This window comes from Corvus cornix, chromosome 3 (assembly GCF_000738735.6).
Source record: "Corvus cornix cornix isolate S_Up_H32 chromosome 3, ASM73873v5, whole genome shotgun sequence".
NCBI lineage: Eukaryota > Metazoa > Chordata > Aves > Passeriformes > Corvidae > Corvus > Corvus cornix.
In genome coordinates this window covers 42,963,120-42,976,778 of record NC_047056.1, presented here as the reverse complement: position 1 = coordinate 42,976,778, position 13,659 = coordinate 42,963,120, and the positions used below count along the sequence as shown (strand labels likewise).

General features: G+C 38.6%; 1 protein-coding gene across 1 annotated transcript in view; it reads right to left on the bottom strand.

Annotated features, from left to right (window-relative positions):
* DISC1 (DISC1 scaffold protein) overlaps positions 1-13,659 on the bottom strand; it is a 189,295-nt gene that overhangs the window by 118,325 nt on the left and 57,311 nt on the right. Inside the window, 2 exon segments of the mRNA XM_039569478.1 lie at positions 6,666-6,901; positions 11,183-11,312. Of these exon segments, the coding sequence (XP_039425412.1) occupies positions 6,666-6,901; positions 11,183-11,312 (366 nt within the window).

The window sequence follows — 13,659 nt, the reverse complement described above, 5'->3', positions numbered from 1 at the left end:
TTAAACCTAAGTCAGGGTTTTCCAAATAAACTCTGATTTTTCCTTGGATAATGCACCCCACAGAAAACTTCTATATGATGAGAGAGCTAGTTAAAAAATTACAAAAATACAAATTTTTGCTCAGCTGGTGTAGTGAAAATCCAATTTCTCTATCTAACCCTGACAGTGCTCTTGAGCCAAGGACTTTGACATTAAATAGAAGGAGAGAAAAGTTGTGTTTAACTCATAATGAAAATGAAATTTCTGGCAGCTGCAAGGACTAGTCACCTGAATTAGAAGTAAAATGCAAAGTTCCACCTTGGAAAACTTCCAACCTCAAAAATTAATCTGATCTCAGACAACAACTATCAAGAGATGTACTTTAAGTTACAGGCGCATTGCACCTTCTGCACATTTCAATCTACAAAGTTCTCGAAGGAATACGAATGAGAACCCAAAATTATGCACCTACCTCTGAGCGATCTGAGAGCTGGTTTTGCTCCAGCAATTTGCTCTTCTCCAAGCTATCATTTGCAGAGCAGTATTTCTTCACTGCTGCTGTATGTCAAGGATTGCTTCAATACATGTGCTTCCCCACTCAGAATTTATCAGGAGTCAGAACTGGAAATACACCTTCCCAATGTTTGTATAACCACAGCTTACCAATAGGGTTTCCCACTGACTCACAGGTTGCTCAGTGACTGTACTTGTCTTTGTTGAGTCTCAAAGAGTTACACTTACATGAAGTGTACTTTAAAAACTCATCATCCTGCCCAGCTCAGCATACACAAAAACTCTTAAACTGAGTCAACTCTTATTTGCTGCAGTGCTGCCAGACACTAGCCCCAGTCAGCAGACTTGAAGAAAAATCATAGCATTGGATGACACTTCACAATTTTTTATAAGAATGATCAATAAACTGTTATTTTAATGCCAGCAATACAAGGACACAGGCAGAATCTCAGTATGGTTCTGGGGTTTTTTTACATAAAATCACTCTAACAGAAACAATCATTTCACAGACACCTGAAGATGTTGCTGGCATCTTTAATCATCAGAACAAGCTCAGTTTTCATTGCCATGTATTGAGAAATCTTCTAGTCCTATAAATCACCATTCAGACAGCCAAACCAGCTGGCTGTTTCAATCAACCAAACCATTCATATGGTGCTGGATTTCCCAACACTCTTCTGCCAGCTGATGCTGCAGGGCAGTTGAAGCAGTTGTTGCTTCAGCTGCTATGGGGAACAGGAGCATCAGACTGAGAACAAAGGGACAATCAAACAGCTATCTGCAGGAGCAGTCCATCACATCCTAACTAATATATTCCCCAGATTTTCTGACGTATCAATAGATCCCCATTCTTCTGCTACATTTGTCTGGAGTGCACAAAAACTAGAGCTTGCCCACAGCAGCTGCAACTATTCTCCTAAGAACAACATCCATTTTACTTCACTGATGGAAAGGGTCTGTCCCTGGGTATTGTTGCTAGCTGTTTCTCTTCATTATATACAAACGAATTCAGTAGCACACATTGATTGAGACAGCTGGTCATTTTTCCCTAAAGAGAAGTAAATCTCATTGTGTACATACCCAGAGGAATCAGCACATATGTGGCCTGGGCTTTATAGGCTCCTATGTCCCACTGGATGCTGTTCAAGCAAGCAGGGGAAACCAGATGCACAGCATGGAAAACCAGATTCCTCATTACACCATACACGTGGGTACTCAAGCAAGTGCTACTTACCCTTCTGGCTGCGACTTTTTCCTTCTATACTGCTGCTTGAGAGGACAAAAAGCTGCCTTTAAGATTGCTCAAAAATAATTCGGGTTGACAGCAATGGCTCTGTCCTCCAAGTTGGAAGACTGGCTCTTTCCTTTCTCTGCTCTGTTTTTAACCCTGCCCCATTCTTCCCAAGAAAGGCCAGTGCCTACAGTGTGGGAATAGACTCTGCAGAAGCCCTTTTTACTCCCTCCAGCGGGATCAGAGACATTATGAACTTCTGAGTCACGTTTGCACCTTCACAGGAAACAAATTCACTTCGTGTGCCAAAGCACAGACATTTTATGGAATGCCAGGTTTTCAATACATAGTTACTCCTATAGTTGCTGCCACAAGTGAGAAGAAAGGAAACAAAGCCACTTGCCCATTAACTCTACCCTTCAATCCTAGGCAGAGGACAAAGGAATGAAATTAATCCTAGGCAGACAAAATGGAGAGGAAAACACCTATCTATCTACAAGAAAGATGAGCCTCCTAATCAGTCAGCTCACATAAGATGAGGCACATCTCTTCTTTCACCTATGACTTGTCAGAGCCTCTCACAAAAGACTGCAGCCAAGTGCTTTGAGAAAGCTGAGATGATGGCCTCAAAGACAAACTGAGGTGTGGGACTAGCTGAAAATGACACAGACCTATTATCAAGGCTCAAGCTGGATTAAGACATTTGATAAGACATTAGGAATTTCCCTTCAAAATCCCAAATGAACTCCAGGCATCACAAAAGCAGAGTGAACTGGATGAATAAATCATCAAGTCCAGTTCCTTGCACCACTGGCCGCCCTCTAATAACTAATACATGTAACAGAGAATTTACTTATCTTATGATGATCCCACAAACCCACTGTAGAATAAACCCCAACTAGTTAAAAATTGTTCCATGTGAGGAAGAGGTGGAGCATTCAAATACTTTGAAACGTGTATATTTGAATTTCTCTCAACCAGCAATCGGTGCCCAGACAATAGTCCAGATGGAACTGTGCAATTTCTTTTAAGAATGACACACTGTAAGGACACATGCATCTGCAGATATGGATAAAACAAAAACTGCTAAATGGAACTAAATATGAACTGACATATAACAGATTTCCCCAGTTTTTATTGTGAAATGGAAATAAATAAAGGAAACAACAGCTATTGAAGTGAATAGGTCAAGTAATTAAAATGGTCTTATTTTTTAATTAGAAAACTCAACTTACACTAGTTAAAACCCATGTATTTCTGAAATGGTGTCCACTTCAGTAGCAAATATGAAAATTAAATATTTTGATACCTTTTGCAATCTCCAGAAGAAAGTACTTCTTGCTGAAACACCCAGACCCACTTTCCTCTGATTTCAGTGCGTTGCCTTCAGTTAAAACACTAGTATGTGTCACAGTGCACACAACACCAGCTGCTCCCACCTTTTACACACATCTCCACGCAACCCCACGCAAGGGAACTGAGCTTTTGCCCTGCAACTTCCCCGTTTTAAAGTAACGATTACACCCTTTAGCTTACCAAAACCAATTAAGCCTGTCTGGATGAGCAAAACATCCACATTCTGCAGTCTCAACTTCAGTGAGAATTCCCTGTCAAAACATATTTCTTCACCCATTAACCAGCAGGTTTTAACCGTGTCTTCCAACAGCCATCGAGTAAGGTCCATGGGTAATGTGCCTAACATTTCTCAATTCTTCAAACTCAAAGCATGCTTTAGTTATTGACAAAGGCTTTTTGTATTTAAAATGTTCACCACATACCAAAGGCAAACAGGACAAAACAAAGAACAACAAAGAAAAAATAACACCTGACAAGAAAAATAAGCTTAGAACCAATGCTCATTGCAGTGTTACATTTTACTTGCTCTCTTCCTCCTACACACTTCTACTTGGGCAAGTATTCTTTGTTTAATATGTTCTCTCATGTTCCTGGAAGTTTGCTTCAATATATTGAATGAGTTTTATTTTGTAGTGAACTGCAAGCCACCAAACACAATTCATTACAGCACAGATTGTCTTAAGAGATGCTTCACACTAGCCTTGCCTGTGTTACTCCAGTGCTGAATGCAATTCATGTAGTCAACAAATAATTAAGCAAAAGCACATTATAGCAGTAGTTTACTGACAAGCACAATGTTGTTAGAATAAATACAGAGTATCTTGCAGCCCAGCAGGGAGGAGCTTGTAATTTACTGCCCATGGATCCTGAATTTGCTACACAAGCACTGATCTCTAGCATATGTGCATGAGTAATAGCTTTATTTCTCACACAGATACCTCTAAATTTGGAAAATTTTTTTTCGCCCCTCTACAATTATTCATAAAATAAAATACACATTTCCAGGAAAATCTCCTTCAGATTAACTATGCCAAGACTTTGGAATTTAAGACTAATATGCTGAACTAACATCAACCAAGTATTTAAACCTATTACCTAATAAACAATACTTCTTCCACAAGAAGTACCAATTTAGAATAAGCCAATGCAAGTTGCAACCATGTAAATTCTGGTGAAACGAAGGAAAAAGAGTTCACAGCAAGGGTGGTGAAATGCAGGATGCCTAGCAAGGCTGCAAAATCTCCACCCTTGAAGATATACAAAACTCAGAGAGATGGGGCCCCGAGCGACCTGATCTCATTTGGAAATTGTAGCCTCGCTTTGAGCAGAAGTTTAAACAAGATTATTGTTTAATTGCATAACAATCTAAGGGATGCCCATAGGCACACAGGAATTATACCCACACCAAGTGTCTTATGTGCATGCTGCTTTTTCATCTTACAGAAGGAGAACAGAACACACCTGGATTCAGACATAAAATCTCTGTACCTGGGGTACGATAGACTGCACAGCTTGAAAAAGAAGCCACCCATCACTCAAGCTCACAGTTAATCTGAAAGAACTCTCACTGTTAAATAACAGCATTTATGTGTCCTGCATTAGCTGAGATGGAGTTAACTTTCCCCACAGCAGCCCCACAGTGCTGTGCTTTGCATTAGTGGCTGGAAAGGTGTTGATAACACACCACTGTGCACTGGCACAGCATCAGCACCCTCTCTCCAACATTCCATCCTCCCACACCAGCAGTAGGATCGGGGTAGGCAAAATCTTGGGAAGGGACATACCCAGGACATCTGACTCACACTGACCAAAGGGATATTCCACACTATAAGATGTCAGGGATGTCTGCTGAGATAAAAGTTAACAAAAGGAGGAGGAAGAGGGGCATTCATTATTTAAAGTGTTTGCCATCCAGAGCAACCACTACATATTCTGAAGCCCTGCTTCCTGGGAAGTGTCTGGACAACACCTGATGATGGACAGTAGAGAATAAAACCTTTGTTTGCATGCACGCAACATTTTGCTTTCACTTTAGTAAACTGCCTTTTCTCAGCCTATGGATTGTTTTCCATCTTATTTTCTCTCCCCAGGCCAGCTGAGAAGAGGGAATGATAGAGTGGCTTGGTGGGCACCTGGTGTGCAGCCAAGGTCAACCCACCAGAGTCCCAATAGCAGAACTCCAGCCATGGTAATGAGAGCAGAAGCACCTGACCACCAGTGACAACAAAGTCAATCAACAAAAAATCCCACAAAAGTTTCATTCATTGCATCTTTTAAAAACAAACAGAAATGAAAGAAATTATTTTAAAATTCTCATTCCAGTTATGAACCCACTTTGAATAATGAATGCCTGTTTTCTCTCAAGTGATTGTGCTATTCATGGTGCTAGTAAGCAAACAACTCAGAGCAAATTCCTCCTGAACCCATACTATTTAACTCACTTTTAAATAATTTCCCAATGAGGTAAATGCAACCCAAATATTACAGCAGCAATGAGAGAAAAAAATAATCTGAATATTCTTTCATAAGCAAATCCAAAACTAAGAAAACTAAAATCACTTTCTCAGACAGACTGCTTGAGGTCTTCTATTCCTCAATCTCAGAAACATAGGTATAAAATACTATTAAAACAAGCTAAACTTAATGCAAGAAACTATTTCCCATAACCTTATTTAAAATTTTACACAAATGTCAAAAGAGAGTAAGTGCTCTACAAAATGTTCTGCTGACTTAAAAAAAAAAAATCTGTAAAATTAGCACACATGAGCAGCAATTTCTCATGAATGCTAATACAGCCAAACTAAATCCAATAAACATGATGGGAGAAAAAAAATTGCAAGCAACATAGTTATTGCTTATCTGGAAGAAAAGTAAGTTAGGATAAACAGGAATTTTATTTTCTTTTGGTGACACTGCTGCAGTACCACTCTCAAAGTCCCATCACCAACATCCACTACAGTTTCAGTACTTCAATTGCTTTTTTAAATAAAGATGAGTTTATTTCCAAAAGACTGCCAAGAGTAGCTACTTTTCCATTTAAAGGATCCATAATCCTGTACATTTAACTGTGAGTGTCCCGAAATCATTTATGCTGCACTCTCTTCCTCACTGCCTTGCATCCACTGTCTGAGTCTAGCACTCCTCACCACACCGGACTTTATTCTAACTACAAGTTCATGGAAGCAAGAAGCATCTCTAATACTTATTTGAATGGTGCCTAGTACACACTTCCAGGCTGTGAGAAATTTGTTTTAATTACTCCATTACCAAACTGGGGAAAAAATTCCACCAGTTAACAAGAAATAGTGTAATCTGATGATAGGAATTACCAGTTGATGGATACATATGCTATCTGTAGGTGGGTCTTCATCATAAGAGAACATTAAGTGCAAGACATTCAAATAACTACAAACTATTCTGAGGACGAACATCAATATTAGAACTCCAACACCACTTCTTAGAAAGTTTCAAAGTATCTGAATCCAGATAATTAGCTGGCACAACGATGAAGAGAACAACTGACAGCCAATTCAGCAGTTCATACAGGAAGATACAAGAGTCTACATCTAAATTGAAATTTAAATACCTCTTTATTGCTCCTGGAAGATCTAAACTGAATGGAATTTGATAGGAGGATGCTAAAGTGTCATCCACAGCCTTGCTTATTTCCTGCAGCTCTCTTAAAGAAACGCAGCCAAGTAAAGCAGCCAGTTCACAGTCCTGCGACTGAATAAGCCTATCTTGTTCTTCAATTTCTCTTCTTAGTTGTTGATCTTTTCCTTCTAATATGGCCAGTCTTGTTCGGAGATCTTCAATTTCTTTCTGCATAGAACAAAAACCAAGTTTACTATGAACCCTATAAAAGAAATCCATTTGCCCATAAGACAAAAAAGTACAAGTGTCAAAATTAGCATGTATTAAATTTGTCCAATTTAGCAAACATTAAATGAGACATCCTCTTGCTGAGACACAAAAATTCTCATGTGGGTTGTACTCAGAAACTCTAGTGCTTCCAATAGTCTGAAACTCACCACCTCCATTTCAATACCACACTTCAGGTTCCTCTTCCAACACCTACTGTCAGCCATCTTTTACTTTTAAAATAAATATTTACCAAGTTCACATGTTAAAAACTTCCACCAAAAAACCAAATGTCAGATCACCCATGGCAACAGAATCTTTTCTACAGGCTGGCAGCTGAAGTGATCAAACATTTATCCTGCAGAATACCCCTGCAATGGTTTGTCTAATGGCTCCAATCTGACATGACTATCTAACCAGCCCTTCTGATAATTAACAGTTCATTTTAACTAAAAGCTCAAAATCCTTCTCTTTACTTAAAATGGGCAGAACTTCAACCTCAGTTGCACTCATTTTTCTAGAAGTTCAAACTGAGTGCATCATGATATTGATGTTTCTTGTAAGAGCAAAATATAATTTTCGGAATCATAGAATTGTGGAACCATTAATGCTGGAAAAGAGCTCCAAAATCATTGTGTCCAACCCTTGGCCAAACAGCACCTTGTCAAATAAACCACAGCACTAAATGCCATGTCAAGTCATTTCTTGACCATTTCTGGGGATGGTGACTCTACCACCTCCCTGGGCAGCCTGCTCCAAAGCCTGACCACCCTTACAGTGAAGAAATTCTTCCTCATGTCCAGTCTTAGTCTCTCCTGGTACAGCTTGAGGCCATTTCCTCTTGTCCTGTCACTTGTTACCTGGGAGAACAGACCAACCTGGCTACATCCTCCTTTCAGGTAGAGAGTGATAAGGTCCCCTCTGAGCCTCCTTTTCTCCAGCCTAAACACTCCCAGCTCCCTCAGCTGCTCCTCATCAGACTTGTGCTCCAGACCCTTCACAAGCTTCACTGCCCTTTTCTGGATATGCTCCAGCACTTCAATGTCTTTCTTGCAGTGAGAAGCCCAAAAATAAAAAAAAGCTTCACCAATTTGTACATCATCCTTGCACAGGTTTTTCCTTGAAAACCCAACATACAGCTTGCAAGGAAGGAGCACTTCTTGAAGGGATCTGGGTAGCTGAGTTAAAGTTGTCGTTGAATTGAATGCCATACTGGAGAATTTGATTCTATTCCTACATTTCTTGCTGTCTCTGTGAAACTTTGCAAGCCACTTAAACTATTATCTTCCCACATGGCCAAAGACTGTATGTTCATCATTTCTATACAACCTGCAAGAGGTCTCTGACATGCTATCTATAGGCTCTCAATAGAAATCAAAGCTCAATTCCATGCTCTGATCACATTCAGTCCAACTAAAAATAAAAAACAAAAAGCCAGAAACCCAAAACTAAATCTTTAGTAAGTAAATAACTAGGCATTACAAAACTGATGTTAGAAACAACCATATGGCTTTTTATGGCAATTCACATCTCCATTCTCCATCTGAGCAAATGGCAGTAACACCCAAAATGGTGTTACAGAGATAAAATTAAGTGGGTTTGAATCACTAAGATGCAATGTTGATTAATACTGCAAAAAGAGCCCACTCACTAATTAATAAATTTGTATTCAAAAGGTTTGAGTGGTACACAGTAGAAGGGGTCAAATACTGAGTAAGGAAGAAAAAAAACAGTATTCTGAATATCTGAAGTGACACTTTATCTATGTATGAGGTAGCAATCTAGGGGGGGGAAAAAACCCCACGTACTTCAATATTATAGGCTCTTCTAAAACATACATACTATGCACAGATAACAGACTTTGGCATTTCTTTGCTTTTTTACAGCTTCACTTTATAACCTTAGCATTAAAATAATGTTTTCAATGCAATTTCCATGAAGTTTAGCTCACTAATGCTCATTTTGTTAACAAATGTACTTTCAGGTTTGCTGCACTGTAACCAGCTTCCCAAGTATCACTTAAAACAAGAAGAAATGGTCCTTGCATGTTCAAAGGTTGACTAGCTCCAAAATTTCAACTTATAATAGTCCTGCACACCACCAGGTTCACCAATTATTTTCCTCCTCCTTTGGTCTTAGATACAGGAACAAGAGAATGGTGTGGCCCACGTTTCAACCCACAGAGGCATTTGTCCAGGACAGAAAGGTCAGCAGACCAAAAACATGAGTTTTGCTCCTTCCAGTCTCAAATTAGGCTTTTAGTGTGCACAAAGGACAATTCTGTCTCTGTGCTAGTGGCTTGGGAATACTGCCAAAATCTTAATAGGCCCTACTTAATACAGAGACCTCCATATTCTGTGAAAACATAGTAATTGCAATCACTGCAATAAGCAACATACATGGGAACAGAAAGGAAGATGAAGGGAATCTGGTTTTACAATCACACTTTTAGTACTGAAATGTACAACATAAATAGATACCAGAAGTACACAATCTGCATTCACAGAAAGAAAGCTGCTCTGCTCAGGAATAGTTCACAGGCATTCTTGGGAGCATGGAAATTTTAATCAGTAAATTGGAATTCTCCTGCATTCTTTTCCAGAAATGCAAAGAAGCCTTTAGCATGCTCTTGGTCAGCCTCCAGGGACAGATAAAAAGGGCTTGAAGTCTCGGCATGGAGCAGCAGATGATATTCATCTCACTAAACATAAGCTGGAGTTTTACTTTGCAGATTTAAGTTTAAACTGAGATTTCCAACACGACAGCTAATCAGTACTGACTGTAAACTTCCAGCTTCACTTATGGACTGATGGTCTCAATGAAGTAGAGATTGTGGTAGAAACGGTAATACGTAAATTATAGATACGGCCACAGGTTTTCAAATCCCTGAAGACAAGTGCAGAACCAACAGAAGAGAAGGCAAAAGAAAAAGTAAAGAAGAGTGGGGCTGAGGAAAATTAAAAAAAAAAAAAAAAAGATTACTTCTGATCATGCAAGATTTTGGGCAGGAGCAATCTTTAGTGGATGCTGGGTGCAACCAATCACCACAGATCAGCCTTCCCCAGAACCTTGAGTTCCTGGTAATTTTGATAAAATGCTAATAAATAGCATGCCTGCACAACGGTGTGGTTAATTTTTCCCTACTATAACTACAGAAGAACAAAGATTCAGCTTCAGCAAGTGTAAAAATCAGCTGTTGAGGAGTCTTAAGTACAGCAGTTTTCAGTTCAAAATCTTGAGGTGGCTCTTGGATGTCTAGATTAAAATAGTTTTCTGCACACTGAATGCTGAACTACACTTTGTCTCCTCTTACATGTTGATAAAATAAACCTGAAGAATACAAAGGTGATGAATAGGATAAAAAAGACATTTCTTCATCTAAGTACAATTTTGCAATGACCACATAAGATGTTTTTTTCTATTTCTTTGTAAGTTTTTAATATATACAAATTTATGTGTGTACACATGCAGAGATTACTACACTAATGGATGCACCAAAGGGGAAAAAAAAAAATCACAAAAAATTATTTCAAGACCACAAAAAAAAAAAGGAAAACTAAGTCTACTAGGTCTCTAAGGCACCACATCGCTGAGTGTGATAACCAAGGTTTAAAAGACACATAACGAGACAAGACATTGAGATTTTTGAAGGACAGAGAAAAGAAAGAGCTAAATTTTGCTTAAAAGGCTTGCAGACTTAAAATTGGACAAATGCCATCTTGAAACATTCCGCTTGCCAAACTATCACATTGTGACATCACATGTCAGTATAAAGCTATTGTTAGCAAATGCTGGCTGCTTCGTGATGATTCCTTCATCCTTATGAAAAGCATCAACCATTTTTCAGGAATAAAAGCTGTTAATCATGTATTTATAATAAATTCTAACCAGAAACAGATGAAAAATTTTTGTCTTAAAATAAAACCTTCTGAAGATCAGTGTAGTATTAAAACATCAAATTATAACAAAGAGCACGCTTAAAAAGATGATGAGGAAAGTTAAAACACGCACACAAGCCACCAAACCTTCCAGCTCTGCATCTCTGTAATGAGATTAACACAACTCCTGTGGCTGCCATCTCCAATCATCACTTAGATTATCGACTGGACTCCAGCCAAGGCTCTAATTACTACACAGAAGCAAAGTCGCTATTACAATAAATTTATTTAATTCTGTGTGACAGCTTACAAGGTTTTCCCCACACAGCACTGGTTCTTATACACCACTTCCCAGTTCTGTTACCTGTAACCGTTTCTTTTCTTGAAAAAGCTGGTTTCGTTTCATGGCCGAAACCTGCATCCTCTCCTGGTAAGTTGATCTCAAAAGTCTATGCTCTTTTTCATGACAGAGACCATTTTCTTCATGTCTAACCCTTTGAAAAAAACATGACAAAAGCTAAAAATTAGAGGTTTTCATGAGTTTCAGTGTCTCAAGGATTAAACAGATCAGAATGCTACATGTTACCTTTAAAGTCATAACACTCCACCACCAGAATGATTACATTTCAAACAGATACAGTTAGAGAACAAGAGATTTTTTTTCCTTGGCATCTCTTCCTTTATTATCTCAAACATTTACACTGTTTTTACAACACGATGAAGAAAGAAAATGGAAAGCTTGTATAGCTTCAGGCTTCCCCCAGCTTTATCATATTTCAGAAATTTATCCATCACTGCCTTGAAAGAGACAAAACTAAGGCATGTAGTTTCTATCAATACAGAGAAAAATCTCTTAGACAGAAGTTTAGAAACTTGCCAAAGCCATTTTTGCAGCTTCTGTCAGCTTTTGGAGACTACATTAGAGATCATCTGGAGTGTTTGCTCCACAATGCCAAATTTTACTTCTCTCTTGCACAGCGAGTTCTTTCAAAATCACAGTCAGTGGGCTTCCTCCCAGTCATCTGTACAACCCTCAGTTGTAAATCTTTCCATGACTGGACTCCAAGGTAATCAGCACATTATGTTAAGTATCAATTCCATAATCAGCCTCTCAAAATGCACCTGCAAACAATGCAAATCCATTTTGCCTTCCATGTTCCCCCATAAGGGCACGTGCGCTTGCTAGGGCAATTGCATTTCTGCGTTCATCTCTAGGGACAAGTGCATGCACCTCCACAAAAGGAGTACAGATTCATTTCAGTATCTTGTTTAAAAAATACTGTGTCTCAGAGTGGTTTTGAGGCATAATTTCCCACTGTGGTCTTGCAAAGCAAATACATCCATGCCACATACAAAACATGCATTGTAAGTCTGGTTTAAGCATGATTAATCACACAATTATGATCTCCATGCACAGGTGTTTAACAAGCACGTTGAACCAGAGATTTTCATCTATTCTGCAGGACCATCAAAAGACAAACACTTTACTCCCTTCTCTGTGGGCTGCAGAATTTACTGAAAAAGCAAAATAAAGCCTCGGCACTAACATAGGTATCATTAAGCAAGATAGACATAATGACAAGTGTAACTGCATTTCTGTATTAACAGCATGCATCAAAGAGACATCCCTATTATGATGTGCTAGGCCATCACTTTGCCTTACAATCATTACAGGTGCCTGTGGCTCCAGCCAACCACACTTCCCAGCAGCTCTGATGCCACCTTCTTCAAGGTGGAGCTGCATCATTCCTAGAGAAGTATGTAATAAACTTCCAAGTGGCTGATCGAAATTTAGAAAAAAATTTGATTATAAACATAATTTATTTTCAGAACCTTCTTGGAAATTCAATGTGTACTGTCTATTTGGGGCTGGTGGAAGAAAAACAAGATCTCTCTAATCTCACCAAACCTGACTGATTACACAACCACAGCATTTGTTGTTCCTAAGCTAAACATAACCAAATTGGGCTCCCACCACATGCCCCCAATATCCTGTGTCAACATCAAATGCATTCACTTAGAAACTCATCTCATAATTTAATCAAGTAAAATAAAACTGTGGCATGAATTTCAGCTTCATCTCTTAAGCTGCCATACACACTTTTCATTTCAGAATATTGCAAAAAGATGAGATTGACTTAACTACAGTAAAATTGCAATGATCTGGTCTTCTGATGCTAGTCTGATCACCTTTTTAATTTTCCAGGTAAAAAAGAAGTCTTCTTGGGTATATTTTTTTTTGTTCCAATTCAAAATGAAAACAAAAACTGAAGCCTACAAGTTTTCCTTGGAGAAGCAGTTATGTTTTCCACCGTACTATCTAAAACTACTGTTGGAACAGAAAGAACTTAAACTCCTGTACAGAAGACAAAAGGTACTCTTGCTGTATCAACGAGTCACCACAGACAAAGCAGTGTAAAAGGCTACAAGAATCAAGCAAGCAAAATAAAAGGGTGTCACAACAACAGTATTCAAACTTAAGCTCAAAGAAAGGAGTGTGCACAAGACAAAAAAGAGAAGAGGCTATCCATCTGACCCTGAAGAATGGCACTGCTCCGACCTGTGCAAAGAGAAGAGTTACAGATCTAATCATCCTAAGAACAGGAACACTTTCATAAATATGTTATAGCATCTATTTTATATATAAAAGTATTATATATACATTATATAGGATAAAAATAAGCAAACTGTATCTGAGGGATGCTTTAGTGACTCAGTTTCTATGATAAAGAAGAAACACTACCTCTAATGCCAAAATCATTATTACAAATTAATGCATAGAGCAAACACATCTTAATGACGAAATAGAGAATGGCGTATCCTAATCTTTAAGGGATAGTT